The sequence below is a fragment of the Lygodium microphyllum genome, chromosome 27 (assembly GCF_053477565.2).
Source record: "Lygodium microphyllum isolate KBCC chromosome 27, Lygodium_microphyllum_v1.1.10, whole genome shotgun sequence".
NCBI lineage: Eukaryota > Viridiplantae > Streptophyta > Polypodiopsida > Schizaeales > Lygodiaceae > Lygodium > Lygodium microphyllum.
In genome coordinates, this window is record NC_141161.1 from 88677022 (window position 1) to 88693852 (window position 16831).

The 16831-nt window shown below is 39.4% G+C and overlaps 1 protein-coding gene across 4 annotated transcripts; it reads left to right on the forward strand.

Moving 5' to 3' along the window:
* Window positions 1–3250: 3250 nt before the first annotated feature.
* LOC148012582 (40S ribosomal protein S27) lies at window positions 3251–16679 on the forward strand. 4 transcript variants are annotated; one of them, XM_087668851.1, is made up of 3 exons: window positions 3251–3561; window positions 13177–13413; window positions 13498–16679. In XM_087668851.1, the coding sequence occupies exons 1-3, from the start codon at window positions 3363–3365 to the stop codon at window positions 16275–16277; spliced, it is 3216 nt and encodes a 1071-aa protein (XP_087524977.1). In that variant the 5' UTR covers window positions 3251–3362; the 3' UTR covers window positions 16278–16679. The 4 variants fall into 4 exon arrangements, with proteins under 4 accessions (XP_087524977.1, XP_087524976.1, XP_087524978.1 ...); XM_087668852.1 differs by having other exon boundaries at window positions 3423–3561; window positions 13177–13349; window positions 13424–16679; XM_087668853.1 differs by having other exon boundaries at window positions 3423–3561; window positions 13177–13349; window positions 13454–16679.
* Window positions 16680–16831: the final 152 nt, after the last annotated feature.

Below are 16831 nucleotides of genomic sequence, written 5' to 3' on the forward strand. Positions count from 1 at the left end.
ATATATATATATATATATATATATATCACACAATTAGATTAAACTTTTTAATTTAAACTTTTTTAATTAAATATTTTATTTTTTAAAATTTAAAGTTTTTTGAACATAGTTTTTCACACACTTTGAGAGAGAGAGAGAGAGAAGAAGAAGAAGAAGAAGAAGGATAAAAAGAAGACGGAGAGAGAAGGGGGAGAAAGAGGAAAGAGAATAGCCTTTTTTTAATTAAATATTTTTCTTCTCCCCCTCCCCCTCTCTCTCATACATAGGGCCTAGGTTTTCTCTCTCTCTCTCTCTCTCTCTTAGATTAAAACTAAGAGAGAGAGAGAGAGAGAGAGAGAGAGAGAGAGAGAGAGAGAGAGAGATCAAAAAAAAAGAAGAGGAGAGGGAGGAAGGCAGAGAGAGGGGGAACAGAGAGAAATAGAATTATAGAAAGAGAATTTAAGAGAGAGAGAGAGGAAAAGAAAAAAGGAAAAGAGAGGAGAGAGGGGGAGAGAGATAGAGAGAAGAAAATGAGAGGGAGAAAAGAAGAAGAAGAAGAGAAAGAATTTGAACACAGTAAGAGAATTATAGAGAGAGGAAAGATAAAATTTAAAAGAAAGAAAGAGAATTATAGAGAAATAAAATATACAATTTAAGAGAGAGAGAGAGAAAAAAAGAAAAAAGGAAAAGAGAGGAGAGAGGGGGAGAGAGAGATAGAGAGAGAGAAGAAAATGAGAGAGAGAGAGAAAAGAAGAAAAATAATTATAGAGAGAGAATTATAGATAAAGAATTTGAACATAGAGAGAGAATTATAGAGAAAGGAAAGATAAAATTTAGAAAAAAAAGAGAAACTTTCTTTTTAATTAAAATAAGGGGAGAGAGAGAGAGAGAGAGAGAGAGAGAGAGAGAGAGAGAGAGAGAAGAAGAAGAAGAAGAAGAATAATAATAATAATAAGAAAGAGGAAAAGAGGAAGTGAGATGGGGAAAAAGAGAAAAGAGAAACTTTCTTTTTAATTAAAATAAAGATACACACACACACACACACACAAAAAGAGCAAAAAAGAAAGAAGAGGAGAGGGAGGGGGAACAGAGAAAAAAAGAATTATAGAGAGAGAAAATATAAAATTTAAGAGAGAGAGAGAGAAATAAAAAAAGAAAAGAGAGGAGAGAGGGGGGACAGAGATAGAGAGAAGAAAATGAGAGAGAGAAAATAAGAAGAGAGAGAATTTGAACACAAAGAGAATTATAGAGAGAGGAAATATAAAATTTAAAAGAAAGAGAAAAGAAAAAAATTTAAAGAGAAGAAAAAAAGGAAAAAAGAGGAGAGAGAAAGAAAGGAGAGGAGAAGGGAGAGAGAGAGAGAGAAGAAAAATAAGAAGAATAAAGAGGAAAAGAGGAAGAGAGATGGAAAAAGAGAAAAGAGAAAATTCTTTTTAAATTTTAAATATTTTTTTTGAGAGAGAGGAAGGGAGAGAGAAGGAGGGGGGAAAGAGAGAGAGAGAGAAGATAAAATTTAAAAGAGAGAGAAGGAGAGAAGAAAAAGATAAAATTTAAAAGAGAGAGAGGGAGGGAAGAAAAAAGGAAAATTAGGAGAAATGGGAGAAGAAGAAAGGGGGAGAGAGAGAGAGAGAGAGAGGAGAAGAAGAGAGAGAATATAAACATAAAGAGATAATTATATATAGGGAAAAGATAAAATTTACATACTTTAAGAGAGTCTGAGGGGGGGAAAGAAAGTGAAAGAAGAAGAAGAGAGAGAGAACATGTAGAGAGAATCATAGAGAGAGAAAAGATAAAATTTAAAAAAAGGGAGAATAAAAAATAGAGAGAGAGAAGAAAAAATTTAAAAAGAGAATGAAGAGAGAGAGAGAGAAGAAGAAAAAAAAGGAGAGAGGGAGGAGAATAAAAGGAGAGAGAAAGAGAAGAAAAACGGGGAGAGAAAAACAGAGAGAGAGAACTAGAAGAGAAGAAAAAATAAACTAAAATAGAAGAGAGAGAGAGAGAGAGAGAGAGAGAGAGAGAGAGAGAGAGAGAGAGAATTAGACATAGGGAATTTAGGGGAGAGAGAGGGAGGAAAAAGATGAGAGAGAAAGATGAGAAATGGATTGTTGAGCGAAGTTGTCGTGTGATAACACAGTAGCTTTGCTTGCCGCTTCAAGGCAGTGAAGCTTCTGCAAAGCGGCCTAGCGTTCTGTGCGCACGGAACGCTAGTCTTTACTATATGACATGAGGTCTTTGCTTCCCATCCACTAGTCTTTGCTTGGATACTAAGATGTATCTATCTTACCATTGACATTAAGTCCTTGCTCTATGGCTAGTATCTTTACTTGGATACTAAATATTTATATTTTTAAATATTGATATGTAATCCTTACTTTATGGCCTTGATGCTAACATGTTTGATAAAAATGGCTAATATTGTAATGCACATAAATTAATAAGTGAGAATATTAACCTTACATTTAGTTATAGTACAACCATGAGCATATGCTAAGCTTTTGTATTCCACATGGTTTGAACCTTAACACATCTTATGCTTAATCCATGCATTTTGCTTGCATTATGCTAGTCTATATGCGATCGAGGTTTAGAGAGTAAGCCAAGGTGTTGTGCTCAGAGTTGTCATGCAAGGGCCATTAAACTTTATAATGCAATAAAAGAGTAAATGCTACAAATATACATGCATATGCTTTTTAGATTAGTATCAAAGTAAAATTCCCAATAAGGGCCTCCAAATCTCATAATTCAATAAAAATGTAAGTATTATAAATATTACTACATATGCTTTTTAGTTCGGTCTCAAAGTAAACATTTTACTTGTAGTGCATTATTGCACATGCAACTTTGCATAACGCAGATAGTTTATGATGCAATTTGTCTATCCAAAAAACAAAAACTTAACAAAAATTATACTTGAATCTCATGGTCACACAAGAAGGGGGCTCAAAAGGACTTCTTCCCATTCTTATCATGTGAAGGAGGGATCTCTGTCTCACATACGCGCGCAATGAGTAAGTTTGAATTCATAAATTGAAATATTTACAAAAGGTCTCTCTCTGTGAATAAGTTTGAATTCATGAATTGATATGTTTATGAAGGGTCTATTTACAAAGGGGGGTCTAATAAAGGGTCTCTCTCTTAAATAGTGAAGAAGATTGAATTAATGAATTGAAAGATTAAAAAAAAAAGGGTTTCTCTCTCTCTCTCTCTCTCTCTCTCTCATATCGTGAACTTTGAAGAAGTTTGAATTAATGAACTGAATTATTTATAAAGGTTCTCTTCCTCAGACGCACACACTCTCACCGTGCCGTCTCTCACCGTGCCTGTGTTTCGATCACGGATCTCGACAGCTTATCTTCCACGAAGGCAAAGGCTTTGTCGTGGCCATGGCGGATCTGGTGCAAGTGGCCGTCGAGAGCAGCTGGGAGGTGTTACGGGGCTCCCTGGAGAAGGGCGTGTCTGTGGTCTTTCTGGACCCGGCGACCCTGGACCCGCTCGTCCCACCCTCGCCTCCTCCCTCGCCCAGCGCTCGGAAGCTTGTCTTGGCCCGTCCTCAAGACTCCTCTGTACCCTGTGAAATCACCGGTAATACTATCCCGTCATTTCTCATGCATTTCCCAAATCAAAGTCGGTTTCTTCAGGAATCTTGGTAGCTGAACTTTTTTGGAATTTGTCATTCTGCACCAAGGCCTGTAGCAGAATTTCGTTCTCAAGGACTGGTATTGAAATAAAGTTTTCCATCGTGTCTCAAGGACTGGTATTGACGTGAGCAGAGTCGCTGGTTGATGACACGGATCAAGGCTTGGTGATGACTGCACTGTCCTGGTTGATAATGTGGTAGCACCTGTGGATGAGAATGCTTTGTGATCACAAAAAGGCATATACATTGGATCTCTTTCTGGGTTATACTTGAGCTCTTTATGGCCAACACTCACAAATGGCTTGCAAGCTATCATAGCTGCATATCTGTGCATAAGATGCCAGTGTGGCTCTTGACACTCTCTCAGCTAACATTTGGAGGGGAGGCTTAACCAGGATCTTGCTTGTATGAGGATCATATGAATGGTAGGCCTTCTTTGATGTATGCATGTATACAGAACAGCAAAGTTGCGAAGGTGGAAAATGGATGCATGAGTGCCATGGAATATGGTTCGCAATATTTTTTTCTCATTGTGGATGATTTAGAGATTCATCTGATTTGCTACTTAAGTCAAGATGAATCAACTTCAGTGGCCCCTCGGTGCTAAATCCACTTTGTCCTGATGACTTTCTTGTGGCTCAAACGATCCACCAACGTCCAAGTCTCATTTTGGTCAATACTCTCTAGCTCCTTTTTTATGGCCTCTTGCTCTTGGGGGTGTTGAAGAGCCTCCTGTCAACTATCCGGCTTAGAATGCCCCATGTAATTAGTTGTAAACAATGACGCTAATGAAGCTTGAGGTGTAAGCTGGACAAATCTTCTAGGGCCCTCCAGAGTGGAATTTAGTGAAAGGATCCTCGAATCTTGCATGGCCTGTTGGTACTAGTGAGGTAATAGGTCTTGCGGAGGGGGCCTAGGAGGTGAAGAATGTGCTGGTGGGTCAAGAGTGGATAGTAGAGCTAGCTTTGAAGGCACTATCTTAGAAAGAACAATGTAAGGAAAGGGCACAAAATCTGGTATAGAAGATTGCACGATGTCTCTTTCATTAAATATTATATCTATCCGAATGATCATCTTGTTTGTTGGAAGATCAAACAAATGGTAAGCTTTTGCTTTGGAGGAGTATTTTATTAAAAAGAAGAGATCAACTCGAGAAGTGAGCTTGTTTACTTTGTCATCAGGGGTGTGTGTATAAGCACGACTTCCAAAGACTCTACAGTAGAAAACTATAGGCCTAGAGCTAAAGAATGTCTCATATAGAGTTCTCTGAGGAACAATAGTAGTTGAGTACTAGTTGAGAATATACATTGAAGTGTTAATAGCCTCAATCCAAAGGTGCAGAAGGAGCTTTGCTATGAAAAGCATAGAGCGTGCCATATTCATGATATTTCGGTTCCTACACTCTATGACTCCATTCGGTGAAGGGAAGTTGGTAGAGATAAGTTGGCGTCAACTTTCATATTCCTGTAGAAACTCGAAAAAACTCGTGGGAGGTGAATGTGTCGCCTTTGTTACTCCTCATGCATCCTACATAATGACTAGTCTAGTTATGCATCAGCAACACCCAAGAAAAACAATATGTAAATGCATTAGACTTATGCTTGAGAAAGTACACCCACATGTAACGAGAATGACTATCCACAATAAAAAAAAAGGGTACAATGCGTTGTTCAAGACAGCAGTGGGGCGCTAGTCCACAAAGATCAACATGAATCAATCTAAGAGGCGTCTCAGCTCTATATATGGATTGTTGAGGGAATGAGACATAATACTATTTCCTAAGTTGACAAGCTTTATAGATATCTGGTGATTTATTTAGGCAAGGAAGGACATCTACCATCTATGGATATAGCAACTCACAGAGAGTCATATCTGAGATGTCCTAAGCGAAATGCCAAAGACGCTTAGTGCTTATAAGCTCTTGTATAGTGGCTAAAGCTTGGAAGTGGTGGAATTGAGAGTCCTTAGCTGTTGGCTTAGAAAGAAATTGGGTCATGCATAGCAACTAGAAACGTCAGAAACGTTTAGAAACGAAACGTCAGAAACGTGTTTCGTAAGTTTCTTTCAAGAGGGGGTAAAATAAGAAACGCGAGTTTTTTTGTATGGGGATTTTTAATAGTTTTAACTGGGGAAAGTGGTTCTAAACCTCTATGGAGCTCTCTCTTAAACAAAGAATGGCTAATTGAGCTTGAGTGATAATAGAGTTAATTGAGAATAATACATTATACGTTACATATCCATGATGCATTATTGACTTGTCACTTATGTTAAAGTTAGTCTTTTGGACAAGCTATACTATGGTTTAGAACTCAAACATCATGATTCATACATATCATATAACAAAGAAAATTGAAATGAATATATAAATAGCCTATCTATAGTATGGATTGAGTCAAGTTGCAACATCATGATTCTCATTTTAAAACAAACTGATAAAATGTCAAAATCAAGAATGAATCGTAATATATCATAAATAACTCATAAATAAAACTAAAGTCGTATGATATTCAAATCTAAAGACAAGAATAGATACTAGATTGGTAAAGTCCAGTAACTAAACAAAATCACAAAAAAATCAATCTCTCATTCAAAATATTGAGCCCTCACGAGTCATTACAGATCATCATTATCATCATATTTAACATTGCTCTTTAGTTTTTATCAAAAAACCATGTTTTGGGTTCCAACTCACCAAAAAAAAAAAAAAGTTAAAAATGCCCATGTTTTTTACTCTCAGAAACGTTTCGTACTTTAAGAAACGTTTTGTAAGTTTCAAATTCAAAGAAACGTGTTTCTTAATTGCTATGGGGTCATGTGGTATAGGCCATTGGGCTGTAGCTCAGTGCGAGCAATCACTAGACTAGCTTAACAGTCAAGGATCTCTATTGTGGTCACTATAAAAAAGATTGTTCGACCCAATTAACAAAGTTGTTGAACAAATAACAAGTTCACCCCTAGTTAGGGGACATAGTATACATTATCCAGTGTACCGCAATCCGTATATTGTTCAGTGGCAAAATTGATGCGATCATGAGCTTGAATTGTGATAGAGGAGTTGTTTTCAACTTGGACGTGTTGGACTATAGAGACTCGGAAAAAGAAAATGTCTACGACGACGGGGGTTATATAATGGATAGCTCCACTGTTCACAATCCATGGAGTAGCTTAATGTTACATTAATGAATGTAACTTATGGGGAAACAACACGAGAGATGACCGTTCGGGGGCCTTGGGCACTCGTACGTGGTTCAGGGGGCTTAGAAAGTAAGTGAGTTATAAATTAGTATAACTTGTTAGAAATTGATGGCTGGCAAGAGGGACACATTGGGTTTTTCCGGCATCTTCCTGAGCGTGGTTGGGTGGTGAATCGAGAGTTCTCGTGCTTTCTTTCTTGGGGTGACTGTGCACAAAGACAGTCCTGCAACATTGGCGATTGCACAAAGACAGTCTCACAACTCTGGTATCAGAGCAACGATCCAATCCACTCGCGATGTGGAGACAGATGGCAACGATCCCGTCCATTCGTGACTTGGAGACGGGCGCCGCTACTAAGGGCCGTGTCCAAGCTCAGCCCGTATCTCAGTACACGTGGCCGATGACATTTGCCCATATGTAAATTTTCCGGTGATTTGTAGATCCGAAAGGGTTATTCTCCTGACGTAGTGAAAAGGGGGATATTCTCACTGCGGCTGAGACTCCACATCGCGGGAGCCTAACACTCACTCGGTTGGGAGCAACTGGATATTCTCACTGCGGTTGAGACTCCACATTGCGGGAGGAGCTGATTAACACAGGTGCTTGCGATCTCACAACTAGAAAGAAGACAAATTTTCAACCGACTTGCCGTGGAAGCTTTTTAAAGCCTTGGACACCGCAGCGAATTTCAGGAATTTCCAGCATGCTTAAAACTGGAATCAGGCGGACGCAATACAGGGAAGTGCTCCACCTTTGCTTGCAAATTTCTCACATTTTCTTTCCAATTCCAGTGTATAGATGGAGGGGAAAGAGAGGGGACAACGGAAGGCTCTAGTTCCGGGGACCACCCTATGGGGGATCCCCATGAAACGGAAATGCAAGAAGAACACTGGGAATAATTTTTTGCTGCATGAGAGCAATTTGATGATTTACCTACTCGTGTGCAAGCAATGGGGGTTCAAATGGAGTTGCTAACTCAAGTACTCACCGAAATAAAATCCCAATTAATCTTATTGCTAGAGAGGGTCAAAAGGGATAAAGGTAAAGAAGAGGCCTCGGATATTCCATCTTCATTGAAAGATGCAGATGTGATTACACGAGATCCAAGGGAACCCCACCAAAAGCTGAGGGATAAGTCAATATTAAATGATATGAAACGCCCTCAGTTTCATAGGGAGGAAAAATATAGAAACAAAGGCACTATCTTTAACTTCCTCAAAAAATGGGAGAATTTACACAAATTAAAGAATACTCCACCACATCTTCAAGCGCTGTTGGCTAGTTTAACCTTGGGGCCAAAGGCATATAAATGGTGGAGAACTTTAAAGGAGGCAAATAAAATACTTGAAACTTGGGCTCAATTTGAATCGGTCTTTTTGAAAGAATTCCTTCCTGAGAATGAAATGGAAAGAAATTGGGAAGATTGGGATTTTGTTAGACAAAAGGGAAGACCTTTGCTGATATATCTTGAGGAGTACACCCCGTGAGATAATTCTCAAACTGGAAGGAATAGATGAATTTCAAAAGACAAGAGGATTTATAAGGGGACTAGATAAGACCTGTAAAAAGGAAGTGAAAAGGAGTTCACCTAAGACGCTTGAAGAGGCAATTAAGTTTGCATTAATTAATGAAGATAACACGCGTCTAGGTGCACTCACTAGCCTCACCGAGACAGAGCCCAAGACTAAGGAATTTGAGGCCTCAAAATTTGTAGGTAAATTCAAAAGGAAAATGCCATTCCTTAAGGGTAAGAAACAACCCTTTGAAAAGAGACAATATGTACGGCCGAAGCTAAGTCAAGATGACTTTGATAAAGCCAAAAAAAAAAGGCTGTGTTTCAATTGTCTATCCCCTAACCATGCTGCTTGGAATTGCCCTCAAAGAAAGAAGGGGGAAGATAAAGGAAAGGATAAGGACAAGGGCAAGGGAAAAGAGAAACAAATCCATGTAGTGCAGACCTTGGAATTAAAGGGGCATGAAAGGTATAAATCTTTAGAGGTTTTGCACAAGGATGTACAACACGGGTGTTGTATGTAAACTTCCATGTGGCAACCTACCTTCAGGCCACATGATTTACTTAGAGTGCATGGATCGATAGGTGGGAAGAGAATTAGAGTCATGATTGATGATTCTTTCACCCACAATTTCATAAGTTATGCACTTGTTAAAAAGTTGAAACTTCCCCAACAAAAGAGTGAGCATCAATATATTATTCGTATGATGCTAGGCCAGGATAACAAAATATGGGATACAATGGTATTCAATTTGGAAATTGAGATCCAAGGATATAAAGATAAGCTTGATTTCTAGATTATGAATATGGAAAGGGCCGATATCACTTTAGGGAGGGAGTGGCTATGGGGATTGGAACCATTCGTAAAGCGTAGTTATCATTATAATACACTGGAATTTGAAAGGGATGGTAAGACTTTTGTGATTCAAGGTGAACATGAAGTATTTGATAACCCTTTGATGCGTTTCCTTGAAATACAGAAGTTGATGAAGAAGGAAACTTGTGAGGTATACATGTTATGGTTCTTCCTTGTACATGACACTTTTACTTCTTGTAATATAAAGCAATAATTTTCCTATGCTTGTGAGTTAAATGTAAATAGTGAATTAAGTGGTTTGTTAGATGAATTTAAAGATGTGGTTCCATCTGACTTACCTAGTGGCCTTCCACCAGATAGGGGTGATGTATTCACCCAATTGATATAGATAGGGATACACGCCTTGTTTCTAAACCACCTTACAGGCTAAGTGAAACATAGCAACAAGAAGTTGAAAGACAAATCAAGGATTACCTTGATAAGGGGTTTATACAACCCAACAATTCACCTTGGGCTTCACCCATTTTATTGGTGAAGAAAAAAGATGGTTCTATGCGGCTTTGTGTTGATTATAGAGTACTTACTAAGATAACGGTGAAGAATAAATTTCCTATGCCCAGAATGGAAGATCTTTTTGATCAATTACAAGGAGCAAAATTCTTCACAAAGGTTGACTTAAGATCAGGTTATCACCAAGTAAGAATTAAGGCCTAGGATGTTTCTAAGACGGCATTTCGTACGAGATATGGGCATTATGACTTTTTGGTGATGCCTTTTGGCCTCACAAATGCACCGGCTACATTTATGAAGCTGATGAATAGTGTGTTACGGCCCTATCTAGGACGCTTTGTAGTAGTCTTCTTGGATGATATCTTGATCTTTAGTGAATCAAGAGAACATTTGGAACACTCACGGCTAGTATTCCAATTGTTAAAAACCCATTTCCTTTATGCAAAGAAAACTAAGTGTGAATTCTTCGCACAAGAGGTCAAATTTTTGGGACATATTATCTCAAAAGAGGGAATCAAGATGGATCCAGAAAAAGTAAGGGCAATTATTGAATGGCCATCTCCAAGGAACCTGGAAGAGCTGCAGATCTTCATTGGGGAACAAACCAAAATGAAAGTTTTGAAAAACTTAAGGTAGCTATTGCTACAGCTCCAGTACTATTAATTGTGGATCCCAATAAACCATTCGTGGTTGAAGTTGATGTCAATGATAGGGCAATAGGCACGGTCTTATTACAAGAGGGTCGACCAATTGCTTTTGAAAGCAAAAAATTAGACTGTGCAAAATGGAATTATTCCGTTTATGAGACGGAGCTATGCAATAGTACATGCAATGAAGAAATGGAGGCACTGTTTGTATGGTGCCAAACTTTTGATCTTGTTCGATCATGAAAGCATTAAGTGGCTTAATGACCAACCGAATCTACAAGGGCGTAAAGATGGATGGGCCGAACTCCTTCGAGAGTTCGACTATGAGATAAAGTATAGAAAAGGAAAGTACAATATAGTGGTTGATGCGCTCAGCAGAATGCCCATCATAAATGAAATGGGTTTTACTCAATTCACTTCTGATTTGCTTGAATCCTTAAAAGGAAAATGCCAGGTTGATCCGGCATATTCCAACATACGGGAAGCAATTAAAAATGGGGATCCAAATAGAAGGGCCCCCACTGAGGAAGGAACATCTGAGGATGTTTAGGAAGGAAATGGAGCATCAAGGGTTGCTTAAATGGGATTCAAGTGGAAGAATTTTACCATTGATAATGATTATTTACTCTACAAGGGTAGGGTATGTGTTCCGAAAGATGAAGAAATAAGGCGCCAAATACTCTTTGAGCGTCAGGATACCCCTAGTGTGGGACATCCAGGAGTTACTAAGACTTATAGTCTTATTAAAAGGCCGTTCTATTGGCTTGGAATGAATAAGGACGTCCTTGACTATGTGGTCAAATGTAATAAGTGCTAGATTAATAAAGCTGAAAGATTGAAAATGGGAGGACTTCTCTACCGATCAGAGACTCCTTCAGGAAAATGGGAGAGTATCTCTATGGAATTTATTGTCGGGTTACCTAGGACTTAGAGGGGGCACGACTCTGTGTGGGTGATTGTGGATAGGTTAACCAAAATGGCTAGATTTATTCCAACTCAAATTGATGTTAAAACACAAGAACTGGCTAGATTGTTCATAGAGAACATATACCGATTGTATGACCTTCCGGCAAATATAGTTTCTGATCAGGATAGAAAATTTGATAGTTAATTTTGGCGTGTTGTATTTAGGAAGTTGGATACTAAACTTAGCATGAGCACGGTAGAGCACCCGCAAACTAATGGGCAAACTGAAAGGGTTAACCAAATCCTTGAAGATATGCTGAGAGTATATGTAAGTAAAATGCAAACTAATTGGGAAGAGAATTTACTGATAGTAGAGTTTGCATATAATAGTGCCAAGCACTCTTCCATTGGATATAGTCTATTAATGCTAATGTATGGGTTTCAGCCCCGAGCTCCTCATGTAGTAGGATTGCATAAGGAAAAGGTTCAGGCAACAAAAGATTTTTTGGAGGATATGAATAGTATGTTAAAATTTGCTCAAGAAAATATTAAGAAAGCTCAGTGTACTGCTCCTCACTGCACCAAAGGAAATGCAAGATATGTGTAACAACATGGATTGGTGTATAGAACCAATCCCATCGTGCATTCCACATTGCACGAATCTCATTAACCCTTGAGAGCGATAGATGATGGATCATAAATAAAATAAGTTAGAAAGTTAGAAGTTAGATCAATCATCAATGAGTCATTAGCACTAAATAATTATATATGTAAAAGTTAAATAATAACTTACTTGTCTTGCGGCAAAAAGTTATTGCGAAGCAAAGCCTCACCAGTTTTATCCAAAGTGGACTCGATATGGATATGGATGCACTTCTTTTTGATGGGCCTTTGGCACCTCTGATTTGGCTAGTGCCACTAGGCCCATTAGCCTCTCCTTACCCCATTTGTTTTTCATTACTTCCATGTGGTGTTGGATGTAAGGATTCATCCTTTTGCAGCTTAGTCCCCATACGTTTTGGGCACCCAAGATGGAGACTTACTGTTATTCCTACCGGCATGTTTGTGCAAGGTCCGATATATTTGTTGGGGACGCACGCCAAGTGGCTTTCATGTGGGTTACACTCCCCAATTTCTCCAATCCACAATAGTTGCACCACCACTTCTTTGATCCACCGGAGCCCTTGTATCCCTTGATTGGAGTGACATGCCTCCAAAATTGATCCGGTGATATGATTATATAATGGGAATTCGGAAAGAAGTTAAGAACTCAGGAGAAGATTGAAGGAGGAGGAGGAGGAGGAGGAGGAGGAGTTGGGAGCTGCAAGAGGCAGAGTGCTGGAGAGTAGGAGACGATTGTGCAGAATGTGAAGGCAAAAATGTAAAAAACAAAGCGTTATTGCTCTGGATAACCAGTCTGCCCGTCCAAGTGCAGGATACTGAAACGGTGTTTCCTTGTCCCTGTTTCAGTCCGAAATGGCTGCTCTGTTTCGGGGCTGCCGAAATACTGTTTTGGGGTACTATACATGATACAATGGGTTTTGTGATATCTAGCTTCATGTTTGTAGTGGACAAAGAGCTGAAGTATATACTCATAAGGATAGGAGTGAAGGAAATTTGTTGACTCTACACTCCAGGCTTGTAGTTAAGTGTCATTCTGGATGTGATAACTGCAGAAGAATGCAGACAGTTCTTGCCAGAAAACAGCTGATTGCAAGTCTTTTCCTATAGTAGCTCCCAATGCATGGCATTAGATTAATAATAGTAAATTATAGGCACAATCCAACTTATTACTTCATGAGAATATTTATGAGGAGATTCTGAAAATATTTTTCATGTGCATTTGTTGGATTTTTCCTAACTGTGAAAATAATTATTATGTTCATTTGTTAGATGTTTGCTAACATTATGTTCTCAGTATTCTGTTCGTGTAGTTCTGGTTTCTAAAAAATTATTCTGCTATTTTGGGCAGTTAAGTTTCAGGGGAGACTATGCTCTGTCCATAGTTTTTACACTTTGAGTACGTCACGGATTTGTGAATTATACAGTCGAGCAAGTCTTCAAATGGACCCTGATTATGTTTGTACAGTCCGTGGATGGGTCCCTGATACAGAAACTGCTCCAACAGAAGAGGATGCTGAAGGGGTAAATTCTCCAGAGTGCTCGTCAAAGTTGCTTTGTCAGGACCATGCAAATAAAGATGCTTGTGGTGAGTGCAGATCTGATATTGCAGCTCATTTTTGTTTCAGCGAGGACACCCGTATCCTAACAGGTCATGTACTGGAAAATACAGAGCCGCTTGTAAGTTCTGTGAAAGACATTGGAACGGTAACAAGTAAAAGCCTAGCAAAAGCAGAAGAAGATGATTTTCAAAGGTCAGTATACAGTAGTGGTGATGATAGTTGGGTGGAAGTGAAGTTTAGCAAGTTAGTAAATGGCAAACTCCCAGATAAAAGTTCGACAATCTCACAGAATATCGAAGGAGAGTTGGATTCAAACCAGGAAGGAGCAGACGATTGCAATGATGACAAACTGAAAACGACGATGCTCACAGTTCACAATATGGAAATTTTACAGTCAAAGGACGATTCTAATCCTACTCTTGATCTATTGGCCCATCAAAATGTGAGTCATCATTCTGAAAAGGATTTTCAATCTTCTGGATGTAGTGGGTGTGGCTTAGGCCAGTGTAGAATGTATGAGGCAGAATTGGAACTGGTTGATCATGACCCATGGGCAGCGGTAACAATTCGGTGTCTCTCTCTTCAAGACAAATCTTGTGTTGAAATTGATCAGATGGTTTTCCTTGCTGTCCAAACGCCCCTTGTTTCAAGCTCAAACAGGCCAAATCAGATGGCAGTTAGTGGAGGGAGCTCTGCTTTGCTTGCAATGCTGATTCCAAGCATGTTGCAAATGGTCCATGGGGTTTCTGACCAACGAGCACGAGAACCCTGTTTTGGAAGGTCACAAACTATGGACCAAGATTTGATGAAATTTGACAAAGAATTGCAGACACCTGTGCAATCTGAGGCAAGGTCAAGCACATGTGACGAAACACTAGTACAGGAGAATAAAGTGAATGCTTTGGCAGATATCCCTTGTGTGTCTCCTTATAACAAAATTATAAACACAAACTTGGAAGTTGTTGATGAGGATACAGAGACCGTGGCTGCCACTGTCAATGCTGGGGGGGATGCAAACAAAGGACACAGGCAGAATGTTCCGTGTGGTGTGCCACAAAACTTTGCTATAGAAACAGCATGTCATCCACAGACAGCTCATGCTACTTCACATGTAGATAAGTTAACCAACTCAAAGGTGTCAGGAGAACAAACTGAACAGTGTCATGTTGACACTTCATCATCAAATCGCAAGGCCCAGCCACAGTTTTTGGAGGGTAAATGTGATCAGAAAGAGGATGAAAGTTTCCCGAAGGAGAACTTTCTCACTGTTCTTGAGACATTTACAGATCGCTTTGATAGATTGGAGGCCATATGTGTGCGGATGGAATCATATCTTCATAGAGCTGTGGAAAGTCTAGATGGAAGGCTGTTGGCTTTGGAAAGAGAATGTTTAAAGGTTTCCACAGAAGCACCAATGGCATCAAGGGAAGTTGAAGTAGAAACAGGCTTCTCTGATTCTTCTATAACATCAGAATCTAATCCCAAGGATGTGGATACACCAATTCAGGTCCAAACTGATGCTCAGGCTAGTCCTGGAAAGCCAGTTGTATATGCTGAGGCATATGTAGATTTCAAAGACATTCAGATCAACTCCAGGAAAGAAAGCCTTGTTAGTGAATTGGGTGAGGATTTGCAGATCAAAGAACCCATAACATATGAAGCTCTAGTAGGTGGATCTTCAACACTATCAGAACAGCCTCTTAGGGAAAAGCCGTGCGTATCCCTGGATGATGCTTGGGCTTCAGCATTGTCCGCATTCTCCTCCTTGAATGCACCATCAGTCATACATTCCTCACATGACAAGGTCACTTGTAGAGATTTCTTTGAGAGTTCAGAAAGCGAAGAGTGCAGCATTTCTCAACCTGCAAGTTTCATATCAACATCAGCCCCACCTCAGGAGTTGGATGGAAACACATTAGATGAAAATGATATATTTTGCACGGAGGATATTACGGTGGATGCCACAAAGCCTCAGGCAGAAGTCTTGACAGGGTCATCTTGGTATTCTTATTATGCCAGGTCACCTTCTACAAAGAAAGCTACCTCACTATTTTGCAAATATGAAAGCTCATCTGAGGATGAAACAGCTGATTCAAGGGACGATAAGCTAACAAACTGCATAGATGAAGGAAGTCTGAACAACGTGGCTAAAAGTCAACACAGTCTTATTGATGATAGCCCAGAGAGTAGCTATGCTCGTGATGAATGGTTCAGGCCCACTTTGCCATTGAATCCAGAAGGTAGTAAGCCAATAGATGAACTTTGTTGGTCCGAGCCTTTATCACCAGCTGCACATAGAGATTCTTGTAACATAGCAAAACTGCCTAAAAGCAAGGATCTGATTGTTGATCTGTTGAGCTTTCCTGAATCATCTCTAATGGGGGTGGAGGTTTCTGGTGATAAGGCAGCTTTGAAGACACAAAAGTGGGAGAGTCATGATATGCACACTGTAAACTCTAAATGTGTCTATGGTCCAGACAATCAGTCTAGTCCTAAGACTGACTTGGGCAATCTTTTGGTGAAAGAAGGTAGAAGTGCATTTCGAGGTGTTGGAACTCTCTGTGACAGTGACATGTACTTTTCCCAAGAGTTTGATCTGTTTCAGGAGAATCTATCCACAGATAATTGGTCTAGTCTCGAAAATCCATCTTCTGTCCGGGACCCTGCAGGAACATCCATGGAAGCAATGGCAGGTCTAGAGGAACTTTTTTTAACGTATGCACATGGTTCTCAGAGTGGGGAAAGTTCCTCATCAAATTGCCCTCTGTCTGTTCCTGATAATCGCTCACATGATGTGAAGCAAGGCAAGCTTGAGACAGTCCCAGCTGATGCGAGGAGTGATTGGTCACAAAGCTGCATGGTTTTCCCTGGTTTTGAGATATTTTCTTGAATGCCCCTGAAGGTTTGGTAAATATTTGTAGATAAAAGGAGGGATCTCTAAGGTTGTTTAAAGCTATGGATTTGTTTGTTTGTCTTGGAAATCTCAAGGGGGGCTGAAAGCCCACCTACCCACCTTGAAGTTCAAAGATAAGAATATTACAAAACCCACCCTGAATTGCAAAGATAAACAGATACAGGGTACAAATACAAAAACAACTATTTTCTCATGCATTCACACACATGCACACGAGTACTACTAGTATTTGCCTCGACTTAAGTTAGTACTGTACTAGTATCTACACACACACATGCGCACACAATTTACTTGAGCGATTATTATCACATGTACTTACATTGACCTCAAGTCAGTACAGTTTGAAATTAATCTTATGTTTGGTATTATGGCACATTGGCTTTGGTTGGGTGCAATTAGAAATTCTTACTTTTGGGACTAGCCTTAAACATGGTTGAGCTTGCTTTGCACCTTTGGAGAAATGATAGAAACTTAGCCCATGGGCTTGCTTCTATTTAAGTATCCATTCTTAAGCTTATGTTTTTAAACTT